General features: G+C 46.2%; 1 protein-coding gene across 23 annotated transcripts in view; it reads left to right on the top strand.

Annotated features, from left to right (window-relative positions):
- Positions 1–17,550, top strand: part of galnt7 (UDP-N-acetyl-alpha-D-galactosamine: polypeptide N-acetylgalactosaminyltransferase 7) — a 309,242-nt gene that overhangs the window by 47,555 nt on the left and 244,137 nt on the right. For all 23 annotated transcript variants that reach the window (XM_068650742.1, XM_049721363.2, XM_068650729.1 and 20 more), the window contains exons 3-4: positions 46–364; positions 970–1,136. In XM_068650742.1, the coding sequence (XP_068506843.1) occupies positions 46–364; positions 970–1,136 (486 nt within the window). The remainder of the gene's footprint in view (positions 1–45; positions 365–969; positions 1,137–17,550) is intronic.

Raw genomic sequence — 17,550 nt, 5'->3', positions numbered from 1 at the left:
TTTGAGATTGGGTAATAATTTGACATTTTTTGGTTTTATCTTCAGGATGGGGCAACCATGTGCAGACTCCCAAGGTGCATCCAAATGAGAAGCAGGCCATCCAGCAACAGTATGCAACGTTTCGACCCAACGTGCACAATTACAATGCCCCCATCCTCAAGAAAGGAGTTCTCGGAAACTTTGAACCCAAAAAACCTGAGCCTCTAGGTTTTCCGGGTGGCCTAGGAGAAGGAGCTAAGCCATTTGTTCTGGGCCCAGAATACAAAGAAGCCATCCATGCATCCATCAAAGAGTTTGGCTTTAACATGGTTGCGAGTGATATGATATCATTGGACAGGACCATTCGAGATATACGCCATGAAGAGTAAGTACTGTTACTCATTCTGTGTTTTTATGCTGCAATACTATTACAAACCCAAATTCCACTGAATTGGGATTGTTGAGTGAAAATATAATACCGTGATGTGCAAATTATTTCCAACCTATATTCAATTGAATCGGAGGGTGTATTCCAACTCCAGTCCACGGTCTCCCTGGTAAATTATATTCAGAGGTGCTGGAGAGGACGGTTTGTCGACATGTTGAATCTCAGATCCAGGAGAATCAGTATGGATTTTGTCCTGGCCATGGAACGGTGGACCAGCCATGGTCATGGAACGCTGAACCAGCTCCACACCGTTAGCAGGGTTGTCGACAGTGCATGGAAGTTAGCCCAACCACTCTACATGTGTTTTGTGGAATTGGAGAGAGAATTTGATCATGCCCCTTGTGGAGTTGCATGTGTGTGTGTGTTTTGTGTGGGTGCGTTGTGCTTCAGAACGACAGAGTATCGAACCAATGGATAAAGGCAGTTTTAACCCTATACAGACGAGGATATTTTTCCATAATAATGCTTGTTTTCACTTTTTACGAACAACCATGCAACGTCAAATCAATTCTTAACATTGGGATTCATTGCTATTAATACAGGTGCAAGTACTGGCATTATGATGAAAGACTCCTGACCTCCAGTGTGGTGATAGTCTTCCATAATGAAGGCTGGTCTACCTTAATGAGAACCATCCACAGTGTCATCAAGAGGACTCCCAGGAAATACTTAGCTGAAATTGTCATGATAGATGACTTCAGCAATAAAGGTGGGTTTCCTTTCTCTAAAGTTTGATGCCCTGCCCACACCATATTGTATTTCAAATTTTTTTCTGCGTTATATGTGCCTCCCAATTTTCTCTTTCAAACGTTTTTTTTTTTATTTTTCCACTCTAGGTGATGCTGGAAAGCCATTTTGTTTTCTTTTTTTTATGACTTAAAAATACAAACCTTTTCACCAGGGCCGATGCGTTTGCCAAGTTTGGTGAATTGGGGTGCATGTGCATGTGCATGCCATCCTTGCACAGAAAAATGAAGATTTCCCAAAAAAACAAAAACAATTTAATGACCTCACGGAGGCCAGCTAATGGCTCAATGTTGTTATATAAAATAATGTATTGAAAAAAACGAACAATGCAATCACTGTCAAAGAAATTATTAATCAAACACTGCATCTTCACGTTGGACATGGCGGCCACAAGCATAGCAGGTCAAGACAAGTCAATTTTATTTATGACGCCCTTAATAACAAACATGTCTCAAAGGGCATGGCAGTTGACAATTATTCTCGATATCCCCTGGTCATCACTTCCAATTAAAAAAAAAAAAAAAAAAAACTGATGACACTACCGTGAGTTGCAGCCTCTCAGCAGTGTTTTCCCTTTTCTCTCTTTTTATCTTTCCTTCCCCCTTTCTCCTTATCTGTAATGTGAAGTGTGGCCACAGTCGTGGCCGTCCCAGGTTTGGCCGTCCACTCGGCGACGCTGAAGCCTACCACCGCACCTTGCTATGTGCAGATCAGCTCGGCACGGGCAGATATTTTTTCCGTGCCTGGCCGATGGCTGCGCGCGTCAGTTGGGACTGGTGTGACTCAGCCGTCCCGCTCATCCGGACGATGTTGACCTGGGCCCTCATGCTTGTCGGATCCTGGATGTGGCCGACCTTTATCGTGCCTGCCCCATGATGATAATGCACACCATCTGCATCTACCTCGCCTGAGTGCCCAGGCCGCTGCCCACACGTTTGTGTGTTTTGCGAGATTTTGACGGATCACAACCACGGTCCATCGGGTCGCACCGAATCGCTGAACTGCCTCTGCGCCAGTTCATGGGACCTATGGAGGCTTTTTCGTGTGTTTTCGAGGGTTCTTCTGGGTATTTGGGGTTGGGGGGTGTGTGCGGCGTACCTCAGGACCATTTATATTGTTTCGGCTTGTCACCAAGCCTGTCACCAGCCTGCAGTTACATGTGTTGTATGCGTCCTTTGCTTTCTTTGATGGTGCCGTCGTGGCACCCTCCCAGCAGTGTTCTCTTTTCGCGGAACAAGTTTTTCTGTCTTTCATGTACGCTCTCTGGGGTATGGACACTGTGGGACAGAGAATTTCTTCTTCTTTGGATACAACTCTGCATTCTTTCTCCTCCAAACTCGACGAGTTGAGTTGTTACGAAAGAGTTCTATTTTGGTTTCATCACACCATATGACATTCTCCCAATCCCCTTCTGGATCATCCAAATGCTCTCTCGCAAACTTCAGACGGGCCTGGACATGGACTGGCTTAAGCAGGGGGACACGTCTGGCACTGCAGGATTTGAGTCCCTGGCGACTTAGTGTGTTACTGATGGTCGTCTTTGTTACTTTGGTCCGAGCTCTCTGCAGGTCATCATTCAATAGGTCCCCCCCATGTGGTTCTGGGATTTTTGTTCATCGTTCTTATGATCATTTTGAACCCACGGGGTGAGATTTTGCGTGGAGCCCCAAATCAAGGCCATTATTAACCAAATACAGTCAAACCTCGGTTTTCGACCACGCTCCGTTCCAGAAGGCGGTTCGAGAAGTGAATCAGTCGAATTCTGAATCTATTTTTCCCATTACAAATAATGGAAACATTTTTAATCTGTTCCAAGACGAAAAAACCCCCACCTTTTTTAAGCATTTTTTTCATTTGTGCATTTTTGTCCGATCGCGAACTGCAGCGCACCGCCGAACGCGCAACCGTAGCGCGCCTGCCGACCGCGCAACTGCACCGTGCTGGTCGCATTATTGTGACAGAGCCGTCGCTGACATTTAGAAAATATTTTTACAGTCCTGATGTACTTTACAAATTTTAGGTGGACCTTAGTGCGCACATAGCTTAATTTGGTCTGATCGCGCAACCGCAGCGCGCCGGGCGCTCACTGTTGCATTCCTTTAAGAGCATCTTTGTGTTTTAGGATGGCTTTACTGCTCCCACTTGCTTTCTTTGGAGGCATGATTAGGGGTTAATACAATTCTCAAAGTAACGAAAATACAATAACGAACGGAGTCAGTTGGCATCCGGGCCGCGCGGTCGGGTTTTCTCGGGTCCTTTCGGCTCATCTCGCGAGGTTCGACCTCCGAATTTTGTTCGACAACCGAAGCAAAAAATCTCACATTTTTCGTTCGAATTCCGATTTGTTCGAGAACCTGGATGTTCGAAAACCGAGGTTTGACTGTATTTATTTTCCACCATAATTTTTTAAATACATTCTTTAAAAATCAGACAATGTGATTTTCTGGATTTTTTTTCATTTTGTCTCTCATAGTTGAAGTGTACCTAAGATACAAATTACAGGCATCTCTCATCTTTTAAATGGGAGAACTTGCACAATTGGTGGCTGACTAAATACTTTTTTGCTCCACTGTAGTTAATATGAATAAGGCTGACACTCTGTGACAACCCTCTCCGATTTAAAAAATGTGTCCCTTGAAAGCCTTACACAACTGGTTAGTTGTTAGGCGGCTAAACAGACAACTTGCTTAATCGACCCGCTTCCCGGCAAACTCATTAACAAACTATTTCAGATTTTAGGACCTTAAAAATTCTATTGATTTGTTCGTCTCCTCTGGCAGCGTGCCAACAGCCTTTAAAATCGCTATTATTCAACCATTATTTAAGTGACCAAACCTCGACCCGAACTGTCTCAATAATCATATGCCAGTTTCAAATTTTCTGTTCATGGCAAAAATTCTCAAAAAAGCACACCAACTTAATCATTATATACCGTAATTTCTGGACTATAAGCCTCACGTTATTATAAGCTCCACGAGCAAAAATTAGGGGAAAATTTTGTTTTTTTCATCAATAAGCCACACCGTACTAAAAGCAGCATGTGCACGCGAGTTATTTACAAAGAAAGACGGTACACAGAACCCCTTTTTAAAAGTTTTAATGACATACCTTAACATTTTTTTCTAAACAATGCCTGTGACGCGGCAATAATACTGCAGCAACATGGAAGTAACACAGCACTAATAGGGCTAGATAAAAAAACATACCGGTAAAAGTCACTGAGATGCGGCGGTAACAAAGCAGCAACACGGTAGCACAGCACTAACAGGGCTGGTTTTAAAAAACAAACCTGTAAAAGTCACAGAGCCGTCGTCTTCATCTTCCTCCTGAAACCATCGAAGTCTTCCTCCTCAGTCCTTCGCCACACATTTTCTCAGTCTCTCTTTCATTGTTGCTTTTATGCATTTCTTTTAGCTTTTTCCATGATGAGGGTCTGTTCATGCTAATTTTATTCATGCAACAAGCACTAAGCTACATTCAACTAGAGAGCTACACATATACCGTATTTTTCGTACTATAAGTCACGTTTTTTTTCATACTTTTGGTGGGGGGAGCGATTGATACTTATATGTGAAATTATTCACAAATTTTCAAAATTCAAAAATCCGCGCCGTAGTGAAACCACGATGAACGAACCGCGATGTAGCAAGGGATTACTGTAATTTGAACTGCAACTGACAACGTCAGCGGCGCAGCGCATTTACATAAAAGACGGAGATTTTGATCGATGGATTTAATGATTTGGAGTGACACAGATGGTTTGATAATATTGTTGTTTATATAATAGGAATTTGATATATACTTTATATATCGTTATACGGGCCTGTGGAATAATTTGAACTGCGCCGACGTCAGCGGGGTGGCGCACACGTTGATTCCATAAAGGACGATCGATGGATTTAATGATTTGGAGTGACACAGATGGTTTGATAATATTGTTGTTTATATAATATTTATCCATCCATCCATCCATCCATCCATCCATCCATCCATCCATCCATCCATCCATCCATCCATCCATCCATCCATCCATCCATCCATCCATCCATCCATCCATCCATCCATCCATCCATCTTCTTCCGCTTATCCGGGGTCGGGTCGCGGGGGCAGCAGCTTTAAGAGGGACTCCCAGACTTTCCTCTCCCCAGCCACTTCGTCCAGCTCATCCCGGGTGATCCCAAGGCGTTCCCAGGCCAGCTGAGAGACATAGTCTCTCCAGCGCGTCCTGGGTCGTCCCCGGGGCCTCCTACCGGTGGGACATGCCCGGAACACCTCCCCAGGGAGGCGACCAGGAGGCATCCTGATAAGATGCCCGAGACACCTCATCTGGCTCCTCTCAACGTGGAGGAGTAGCGACTCTACTCCGAGTCTCTCCCGGATGACCGAGCTTCTCACCCTATCTCTAAGGGAGAGCCCGGACATCCTGCGGAGAAAACTCATTTCGGCCGCTTGTATCCGAGATCTCGTTCTTTCGGTCACGACCCATAGCTCGTGACCATAGGCGGGGGTAGGAGCGTAAATCGACCGGTAAATTGAGAGCTTTGCCTTTTGGCTCAGCTCTCTCTTCACCACAACGGACCGTTACAGAGTCCGCATTACTGCCGACGCTGCAACGATCCGCCTGTCGATCTCGCACTCCATCCTCTCCTCACTCGTGAACAAGACTCCAAGATACTTAAACTCCTCCACTTGGGGCAGGATCTCATCCCCGATCCGGAGAGGGCAGCGAGAGCTGGAGATCACGGCCTGAAGAAGCCAACAGCACCACGTCATCTGCAAAAAGCAGAGACGCGATGCTGAGGTCCCCAAACCGGACCCCCTCAACGCCTCGGCTGCGCCTAGAAATTCTGTCCATAAAAATTATGAACAGAATCGGTGACAAAAGGCAGCCTTGGCGGAGTCCAACCCTCACTGGGAACGAATCCGACTTACTGCCGGAAATGTGGACCAGACTCTGGCATCGGTGATACAGGGACCGAACCGCCCTTATCAGTTGGCTCGGCGCCCCGTACTCCCAAAGCACCCTCCACAGAACCTCCTGAGGGACACGGTCGAACGCCTTCTCCAAGTCCACAAAACACATGTGGACTGGTTGGGCGAACTCCCATGCACCCTCGAGGATCCTGCCGAGGGTGTAGAGCTGGTCCACTGTTCCACGGCCAGAACGAAAGCCACACTGCTCCTCCTGAATCCGAGGTTCGACCTCCCGACGGACCCTCCTCTCCAGCACCCCTGAATAGACCTTACCAGGGAGGCTGAGGAGTGTGATTCCCCTGTAATTGGAACACACCCTCCGGTCCCCCTTCTTAAAGAGGGGAACCACCGCCCCAGTCTGCCAGTCCAGAGGCACTGTCCCCGATGTCCACGCAACGTTGTAGAGGCGTGTCAGCCATGACAGCCCCACAACATCCAGAGCCTTTAAGAACTCCGGGCGGATCTCATCCACCCCCAGGGCCTTGCCACCGAGGAGTTTTTTAACTACCTCAGTGACTTCGACCCCAGAGATTGGAGAATCCGCCTCAGAGTCTCCAGGCCCTGCTTCCTCAATGGAAGGCGTGTAGGTGGAATTGAGGAGGTCTTCGAAGTATTCTCCCCACCGACTCACGACGTCCCGAGTCGAGGTCAGCAGCACGCCATCCCCACTGTAAACAGTGTTGACGTTGCACTGCTTCCCCCTCCTGAGACGCCGGATGGTGGACCAGAATTTCCTCGAAGCTGTCCGAAAGTCATTCTCCATGGCCTTACCAAACTCCTCCCACGCCCGGGTTTTTGCCTCAGCAACCGCCGAAGCCGCGTTCCGCTTGGCCATCCGGTACCTGTCAGCTGCCTCCGGAGTCCCGCAGGCCAAAACGGCCCGATAAGACTCCTTCTTCAGCTTGACGGCATCCCTTACCGCCGGTGTCCACCAGCGGGTTCGGGGATTGCCGCCACGACAGGCACCAACGACCTTACGGCCACAGCTCCGGTCGGCCGCCTCAACAATGGAGGCGCGGAACATGGTCCACTCAGACTCAATGTCCCCTGCCTCCCCCGGGACGTGGGAAAAGCTCTGCCGGAGGTGGGAGTTGAAGCTCTTCCTGACAGGAGATTCTGCCAGACGTTCCCAGCAGACCCTCACAGAGCGTTTGGGTCTGCCAGGTCGGACCGGCATCTTCCCCCACCATCGGAGTCAACCCACCACCAGGTGGTGATCAGTTGACAGCTCCGCCCCTCTCTTCACCCGAGTGTCCAAAACATGTGGCCGCAAATCCGATCACATGACTACAAAGTCGATCATCGAACTGCGGCCTAGGGTGTCCTGGTGCCAAGTGCACACATGGACACCCTTATGCTTGAACATGGTGTTCATTATTGAAAATCCGTGTCGAGCACAAAAGTCCAACAATAGAACACCACTCGGGTTCAGGTCGGGGGGGCCGTTCCTCCCAATCACGCCCTTCCAGGTCTCACTGTCTTTGCCCACGTGAGCATTGAAGTCACCCAGTAGAACGATGGAGTCCCCAGAAGAAGTTCTCTCCAGCACTTCCTCCAGGGACCCCAAGAAGGGTGGGTACTCTGAGCTGCCGTTTGGTGCATAGACACAAACAACAGTCAGGACCCGTCCCCCCCACCCGAAGGCGGAGGGAGTCTACCCTCTTGTTCACAGTGCAGGCGCCCAGCCGGGGGGCAATAAGTATACCCACACCTGCTCGACGCCTCTCACCGTGGGCAACTCCAGAGTGGAAGAGAGTCCAGCCCCTCTCGAGAGGGCTTGTATTGGAACCCAAACTGTGCGTGGAAGCTAGTCTGACTATATCTAGTCGGAATTTTTCTGCCTCGCACACCAGCTCGGGCTGCTTTCCAGCCAGAGAGGTGACATTGCATGTCCCAAGAGCCAGCTTCTGCAGCCGGGGATCAGACCGCCAAGGTCCCTGCCTTTGGCTGCCGCCCAGCTCACATTGCACCTGACCCCTTCGGCCCCTCCCACAGGTGGTGAGCCCATGGGAAGGGGGACCCACGTTTCCATTTCGGGCTATGCCCGGCCGGGCCCTATGGGCGAATGCCCGGCCACCAGACGCTCGCCTTCGAGCCCCGCCTCCAGGCCTGGCTCCAGAGGGAGGCCCCGGTGACCCGCGTCCGGGCGAGGGAAAACAAAGTCCATTTGTGTTTTTCGTCATAAGGGGCTTGGGTGAGCCGTGCTTTGTCTGACCCCTCACCTAGGACCCGTTTGCCATGGGTGACCCTACCAAGGGGCATGAAGCCCCCGACAACATGGCTCCTAGGATCATAGGGGCACGCAAACCCCTCCACCACGATAAGGTGACGACTCACGGAGGGGTATAATAGTTATTTGATATATAATTTATATATCGTTATATGAACCAGTGAAATAATTTGAACTGCAACTGACGACAAGTCCAACCGTCAGCGGCGCGGCGCACACGCTGCATTGTTTACATAAAGTACGATCGATGGAATTAATGATTTGGAGTGACACAGATGGTTTGGTAAAGGTCTTATTTATGTTATAGTTATTTGGATAACTGTTAATGTTACGTCAGGCCCGTTCTCAGCTCTTCTTTTGTGTTTATGTCACGTTAGGATACCGTATCGTTTAGCCTGTTGTTTCTCGTTCATGTCTGTTATTGGTGTTAGATTTTGTCGAATAAATTTCCCCCAAAATGCGACTTATACTCCGGTGCGACTTGTATATGTTTTTTTTCACTGAATTGTGCATTTTATAGCTGATGCGACATATATTCCGGAGCGACTTTTAGTCCGAAAAATACGGTAGCTCCAGAGTAGACATGACCGGGAAATAAGGAAAGAAAAGGGAGACGCAACAAGATACCATCAACAATAGCCCAGTGCCCCCTAGTCAACGAAAGCAACCTCTACACTAGGGGTGTTCAAACATTTTGCAAGGAGGGGCAGATTTGATAAAGTGAAGAGGCCTAAGGCCCAGTCGTTCTTTCTGACATTTTTTAACTACAAAAATTTCATGCAAATACACACTGTTATGAAACAATTTTCAGTGTCACAATTGTCTTTATTTTTCAAATGACAAAATAACCAAATATAAGCCACTCAGGCAGATGTGAACAACTCTAAAAACACAAATTCTGCCTTTCATTCATATCTAACATTGTACAAACTGTATGAAATAACTTTAATTTACATGCGTTTAAAATTATTTTTGCCTCATGAACATTTTAAACAGGAGTTGCAAAGTTGTCTGTTATTGTTAAAACTTAAAACAAGTGAATTTTGCTCTTGTCATTCACAACATCTTCAGAAAGTAATAGTTTGTGTCATGGCCACTTGGTAGCTTGCTTTAGTAATATTTACTTTTGACTCAGCCCCGCGTGAAGAAACGCTGTTGCGATGCCAGTTCAGCTTGGAGCTGCTTCACTTTATGAGCACGGTCACTCCCTGTTAGCTTGTCGTATGTGTTAGCATGTTTAGTCTGGTAGTGTCTCTTTAGGTTTAAATCCTTAAACAAGGCAACCGTCTCTTTACACATTAGACCAGGGGTCACCAACACGGTGCCCGCGGGCACCAGGTCGCCCGTGAGGACCGCATGAGTCGTCCGCAGGACTGTTCCAAAATTAGCTCAAATAGCGGTACTTGTTAGTGAGCTGCATCTATTTATTTTACAGTCAAACCTCGGTTTTCGAACGTCCTGGTTCTTGAACAAATCGGAATTCGAACAAAAAATTAGAGATTCTTTTGCTTCGGTTGTCCAAAAAAATGAGCCGGGAGGAACCGAGAAAACCCGACCGCGCGGTCCGGATGCCGACTGACTCTGTTGTTATTGTGTTTCCGTTACTTTGAGGATTGTATTAACCCCTATTCATGCCTCCAAAGAAAGCAAGTGGGAGCAGTAAAGCCATCTTAAAACACAAAGACGCTCTTAAAGCAATGCAACAGTGAGCGCCCGGCGCGCTACGGTTGTGCGATCGGACCAAATTAAGCTCCCTGCGCACTGAGGTCCACTTAAATTTTCGAAAGTACATCAGGACTTTAAAAATATTTTCTAAATGTCAGCGACAGCTCTGTCACAATAATGCGACCAGCGCAGTGCAGTTGCGCGGTCGGCGATGCGCTACTGTTGCGCGTTCGGCGGTGCGCTGCAATTGCGCGATCAGACTAAATTAAGCTCCCTGTGCACTTAGGTCTACTTAAATTTTAGAAAGTACATCGGGACTTTAAAAATATTTTCTAAATTTCAGGGATGGCTCTGTCACAATAATGTGACCAGCGCGGTGCAGTTGCGCGGTGGGCGACGCGCTACGGTTGTGCGTTTGGCGGTGCGACGTAGTTGCGCAATCGGACAAATATGCGCAAATGAAAAAAATGCTTAAAAAAGGCGAGTTTTTTTTGTCTTGAAACGGATTAAATTTTTTTCCATTATTTGTAATGGGAAAAATAGATTCGGAATTCGACCGATTCGCTTCTTGAACCGCCTTCTGAAACGGATTGTGGTCAAAAACCAAGGTTTGACTGTACTTTTGCTATTCTTGTTAAAATCACACTTACATGTGAACTGCAAATGACAATAATAACACATAGTGAAAGCCAAATTGAGCAAATTGGCTATTTCAGAAGTGTATGTCAAACTGGTAGCCCTTTGCCTTAATCAGTACTCAGGAAGTAGCTCTCGGTTTAAGAAAGGTTGGTGACCCATGCATTAGACAAACACAATTGGCTTGATTTTCAGTGAAGAAATTCCCATCTCTCTTGAAAGCGATGGCCCTCAATGTCAACTTTCCACGTTTTCTTTGCAGTTGGCATGTCAGAAATGAGCGGAGAGGGGTTTGCGGTACGGACGCAGACTGATATTATTAAAGTGGTGCTGCCACCTTATGGTAAAACGAGGAATTATAGTTTCAAGTTTCAGGATTTTTTTATTCAGTTTAACAGTGCAGGTGGGCCTAAAATAATACATTATAAGACCGAAGCTGCGGGCCATATGAAATCTGACCGGGGGCCGGATTTGGCCCGCGGGCGGACTTTGTACATGCCTGCTCTACACTGTAGTCCACAGTGCATGCATGAGCAGCTATATTGCCTACGTTAAGCGCCAAATCGACTGCCTTTAACTTAAAAGCGGCATCATATGCATTTATTTTATCTCCCATAATGAGGGTTTGTGTATAAAAGCTTCCTTTCTTCAGTAATGTCCATTTTGATCTCTTTCTGTCTCTTCTTTGTGTGAATTATACAGCACTATTTGCCTGGCGGATGGACATGGGATCAACACACCACTCTTCTCCCCAGTGGCCGTGTCACATATCCCTCCGCCCAGCAAAGCAGTGCCGCACAACAGCGGTCCACGGCCTTTTAACAAGTGTATAAGTGTGTTAGTCATCACAAAAATTACGAAAAATCCATAGATTAGCCGCACCGGATGACAAGCCACAGGGTTCAAAACTTGAGCAAAAAGTAGCGGCATATAGTCCGGAAGTTACGGTAGTTGCCCACAATGGATTTGAACCTTTTCAGTCTGTTTTTAGAGCTGACCTCTCTACTGAGACAATCCTTGCTAAATTGACTAATGATCGCCTAGCTATGACCTCAAACACTTCATCTGTACTATTATTACTGAAGCTTAGTGATGCATTTGACACTGTCGATCACAACATATTATTAGATCACCTTGAAATGTGCGTTGCTATTTTGGGGTCAGCACTCTCCTGGTTTATTTCTTATCTTTCATAGAGCACCTACTGCGTTGTCTATGGCAACACGACTTCTGAACTTAATAATGTTACATATGGGGTCCCGCAGACAAACCTATACAGGTTAGTATTTACATGCTTCCGCTTGGAGACAATAAGTCAAAGTCAAAGTCAAAAGTCAAAGTCAAAGTCAGCTTTATTGTCAATTTCTCCACATGCCAAAGACACACAAAGAAACCGAAATTTCGTTCCCCCCTATCCCACGGTGACAAGACGTGGCTCACAACAGACAAACAAGTAACAAGTATAACAAAAGCGTGCTGAATAAATAATGAATAAATAACACAACAATAAATAAATAAATAAGAGGAGCAGAAAAAAAAGGAGCAAGTGCGCGTACAGCAGACATTCCCGAAAATAGCGCAACAGTGCCACACGCTACGCAGAAGGGGGTAGCAAGTTCAGGGCCCTAACAGCCTGGGGAAAGAAGCTGTTGGCAAGTCTGGTGGTGCGGGAGCGCAGGCTCCTGTACCTCTTCCCAGAGGGCAGAAGGTCAAACAAAGAGTGAGCCGGGTGACTCACATCTCTGGCAATCGAGGTTGCCTTGCGGGCGAGATGGGAGGTGTAAATGTCCTTCAGGGAGGGGAGCGAAGCACCAATAATCTTACCAGCCGTATTCACTATGCGTTGCAGGGCCTTCAAGTTCTGTTCAGTGCAGTTACCACCCCAGACAGCGATGCAACTGGTGGTGATATATGTAAATATAACATTAGTTTTCAATGCTGTGCAGATGACACCCAATTATATATGCCGTTAGAAATGACAAATCTGCAGGACTGCTGCAATCTTGAGATGTGTCTTGCTGAGATTAAACAATGGACGTCTCTCAATTTCCTACTTCTTGACCCAGATAAAACCGAGATGTTGATAATTACAACTGAGGGCATCTTCCTGCAGCTCTTCATTTTGAATATGGACATGTAGTTTACTTTTTCTTTGGATTTTTTTGTATCGTGTGTTCAATGTTGCTCACTGCATCCATTGCAGCCTGGTCGTCTTGTAAGGGGGATCCTCATCTGTGGTCCTTTCCCAAGGTTTCTCCTTTCCAGTTGGGGTTTGGTGAGTTCTCCTGGGAGTTCAGATCAGGGGATGTTGAGAATAATTGTCAACTGTGGCGATGTGTACCCCTTTGAGACATGTTTGTAATTAAGGGCAATACTGGACTTGACTTCACTTCACTCCCGGCTCTCCATTTTGGGATGCAAAGTAAAAACTTGACAGATCACTTGCCAAAATACAGATGGGCGTCAAGAGCAAAAATCTTTCAAACAGTTAATCATGCTCTTTGTTTAGATATCTGAATACCAAGTCCAAAGGGATTTTTGGAAGCCCTCTAAACATACACTGTCTTATGTCAAAAATAGAATTTTTATGCCTTACGGAGACATGGATGTGTGCTACAGCTTCTCGCGATCGGGGAAAAGGAAAGGGTGGTGGTGTTTTGATTTATGTTAGAGCATTCCAAGCCAAGAAGTGGGCACTAGCCATCTCCTCAAATGTCCTTCTTTGTCCTCGTGCTATGTCAGACTCCAAATGCCACAGATGTTTTTTTACTCTAAGTTAGTGAAGATGCTTAAACATTTTGAAGGAAATTTTTTTTTTATTAATGTGTGATGTTAATATCAATTGACTTGATAAAATACAGAAGAAAAAAGTTTTGCAAACAGACAAGAAAGTGAAAACACACAATTTCACAATAGGGTTATCTGATCACAATCTTACCCTACTTTCAATACAACTCACCAAAGTACGCAGAAAAATATCCATTTATACTAGAAATGAAATAAAGCAAATTAACTGGAATGAAATGATAAAAAAAATAGTGTGAACAAATATGTAACGTTAAAACTATTGGAACTATTAAAATCTACTCAATCAAACCAAAAGCTACAAACAAAAAAGTGGAGTTTGCCATTTTTTAAAAACGAACAATGGCAACAAATAAAAAATAGAGATACAGCATTGGAAAAAAATAAAACCATCAAATCTCATTTGACGACGGACAATCAGATATACAAATATTTGAGAAATGAAGTATATCTCAATTTATGAAATCTAAAGCCATTATTTTCCTTAATTAGATTAAAGATGCAATGAGAAATAGCAAAACTATATGGACCACCATGGACAAGGAAAAGGAAAACAAAATTATGATAATTTACATCTCAAACTGACTGAAATTGTTCTACAAGAAAGCTTAATTGTTTTAATGTCATTTAATGTCATCAGTTCTGTTCATGAACTTGCGTGATCATTTTTAATTAGTTGTTCTTCTCAGTCTCTCATATATGACATGCGGCAGAACCTCAGTCGTCCCAGTTTTCGAACAAATTGGAGTTCGAACGAAAAATTCGAGGTTTTTTTGCTTCCGATGTCAAACAAATATTCGGAGGTCGAACCTCGCGAGGTGAGCCGAGAGGACCCAAGAAAACCCGACCGCGCGACCCGGATGCCGACTGACTCCGTTCGTTGTTATTGTATTTTCGCTACTTTGAGGATTGTATTAACCCCTAATCATGCCTCCAAAGAAAGCAAGTGGGAGCAGTAAAGCTGAGAAAAGTGAAAAGAGGAAAGTAGTGCACAGAATCTTATCTTCGTTTTTATCGTGCTTACTGTGCTAAACTCATCTGGCTTCTGGTTAAGTGGTGTCCTCTTTATGGATTTTCTGGTCTGCACTTGTTTGGATTACGCTGTCGATGCTTCACAGATTTATGTCTGGGATTCTCCGGTACTCGGCTGCTGAACCCCAGCTGTCTAAGCCTCCGCCTGCAGTGCTGTGCCTCTGGGGCAACGCTCCCCTGCCTCGCCACAGACATATCCACCGGGGCTCTCGCCGTAGCTTTCAAACCGACAACTCCAAGCAATAAAATCCTTCTGCTCCACCACCCGTCGTCCTCCAAGATGAGCCGGCGCCCACTGGGTTGACCACAGTGTGTTAGCTAGCCTACCCAGGTCGGCTAATGCTACTGTCAAGAACGACAGCTTCATCGTCAACTTTGAGCTCCTTAACATCCGCTCACTCATGAGTAAAGGCCACCTCGTCCAGGACTCCATCATTGAACGCAAACTCGACTTTCTCTGTCTGACAGAGATATGGCAGCAGCTCAATGACTTTTCCCAAATCAATGACGCTACACCGCTGGGATTTGTTAACATCTCGCAACCCCGTGGCTCAGGGGTGGTCTCGCAATAATTCACTGTGTGAAGTGGAAAGTCGCTGCTCTCTCTGTCCCTCCATTCAGGTCATTCGAGTGTATTGCATGCAAACTGTCCGGTCCTATTCCTACCATTATTGCCACTGTTTACCGTCCACCTAAGCCCCACCCAGAGTTTTTAAATTACAGTGCTGCTTTTCTTGCTCATCTTTCCACACTCTCACCTAACGAGGGCGATTTCAACATCCATATGTACAACGCAAAAGATGAACAGTTGAAAGTTGGAACGGGTTGAAACGGTTAAAAAATATAGAAGTTAGAGCAAATCTTGAATCCCCATAGAGAATGAATGGAATTAAAAGAAAAAGCAATTGCACCAAAATTTTTTGAAATTTGGAACAAAAGGAAAAAAAAAACGGCTTCAGGAGGTTCACCTTTGGGGTTAAAATGTTGAAACTGGTTTAATCGGACAAAAATTGCAAAAGTTAGCTAAAATGTAGCTATTTAGGGCACTTAATGTTGAAATAAGGTCACTTCCGGTTTGATTTGGGTCACTTCCGGTTTGATTAGAGGCACTTCCGGTCCAGCTGAGGTCACTTCCGGTTTAGTTGGTGTCACTTCCGGTTTAAAAAGGTCACTTCCTGTTTGATTTGGGGTCACTTCCGGTTTACCTGAGGTCACTTCCTGTTTACCTAAGGTCACTTCCGGTTTGATTTGGGGCACTTCCGGTTCATTTTACGTTCGTTGGGAGCACTTCAGGGTCAATCCAAGATGGCCGCCACACTGGAAGTGGGGGTCAAGGGTTGAATTGTGTAAGCATAGTGGAAGTGGGGGTGAACAGAAGTTGCCTCCAATCACCGTAAAACAGCCACCAAAAGGGATGGTCATCCTTGGCTGGAGCTTCATCTTGGGACATAGCCTTACGGAGGTTCCGAAGTCCTTGTAGCGCATATTCGATGTGGGTGTCATTTTCTCCTGGGATGTAGGTACAACAGGAAGTACCAACTATTTCACACACACCACCTTTTTCGGCAGTCAGGAGGTCCAAAACCATTCGGGACTGTAGTGCCATTAGTCTCAGAGCCTGCAGCTCTGTCTGGTAACCTGTAAGGGCTTCAAGAGTAAAATTGGCAAAGCTCTTCAACCTGTAGTCCATGGTTTCTATTCTGAGAATAGTTTTAGCCACACCCGCCTGTGGAAAGAGTGTGAGCGCCACCTTTTGTCCTGTGCTCCAAAGCTTGTATTCATCTGGTACGTCTGAGCCCCAGACACTGTTGTAGGGATGGAAGGTGGGAGCCACAGCTGCACGGGTCTTTCGTTGGTGATGTTCCTGAAAATGTTTCAGACTGAGGAACATAGTGTGATCTGACACATATACGGGGGCACATGTGCCATCCCATCGTCCGGGAAGGACTGCGTAGCCTCGGTGGCCACAGAGCCACCATCCCCCTTCGATGATAGAATGGGGATTTTCGCCTCCTGCTAGGATTTGTCTGATTGCTACTGTGGTATTCATCAAGGTCTCACTGGTACCTTCTAGAAGTGCGGTGGTGATGCAGCGCTTTGTATCTCCCACCTTTATTCCATCAACACGTCTTCGTCGGAAGCACAAGGGATGTGAGATGGCTTTACTCACTTCGAGAGTCACTGGAGCGGGTGTGACAACAGAACGTTTTGCCACTATTGTGAATGGCCTGGAGATGTTGTAACAGGGATGGGTGGCCAGTTGTGCATCGCTAATTCCTGACTGTTTCAGTCCTTCGAGGGGATTAAACCCAAAAGCCCTTAGTGATGCGAAACACCATCCATTTTTCTCTGGCATCGGTCGGGCATGTAGGACGGGCTGTTGATTTGATCGTGGCATTATGGAACATACGTAACATTCAGTTTGGTTGGATGCTTTGGCCAACATTGACACATACTGGTACCACATGTTGTCTGCATGTGGTATATCTGGGTTTATTATTATATACTTTGTCAACAATTCGGTCGTCATTCTCTTGATTCGGGTGGGAGTTCCCCTTTCCCCTTGGGGACCCTGGACACTCCATGTCATCGGCAAGCATGCTACAGCCACAGCACAGACAAGCACTCCTCTGAGTGCCATTTTCCGTTCAGTTCCACAGAGCCACCTGAACCCCCAGGGAGCTAAATGGTCAGGATTCTTAGATCTTCACCGGTTTGAGACTGATGCCAAACTATAATTGACACCCCCTTTGTAGCCAGACTTCGTCCTGACCGGGGCCTAGGGGCCAAGCACTCTGCAGCTTACAGTGGCTGAGATGTATCCAGCTGGGTCTTTCTGCAATCTTGACAGCGGTGGGTGTGGCGAGTAGGACTTGGAATGGTCCCTCCCACCGGGATGAAGACCACGTCTTTCTCTTGATTACTTTGATGAAAACCCAGTCGCCTGGTTTCGCAGAGTCATCCTGTGGGGATAAAGGAGTGGAGGGCAGTAAATTTGCATTTGAGACTTCTTTCATTTGCATGGTTTTGATTA

Source organism: Syngnathus scovelli, chromosome 5 (assembly GCF_024217435.2).
Source record: "Syngnathus scovelli strain Florida chromosome 5, RoL_Ssco_1.2, whole genome shotgun sequence".
Lineage (NCBI taxonomy): Eukaryota > Metazoa > Chordata > Actinopteri > Syngnathiformes > Syngnathidae > Syngnathus > Syngnathus scovelli.
The sequence above is the reverse complement of the archived record's forward strand: the minus strand, read 5'-3'. Positions and strand labels throughout refer to the sequence as shown.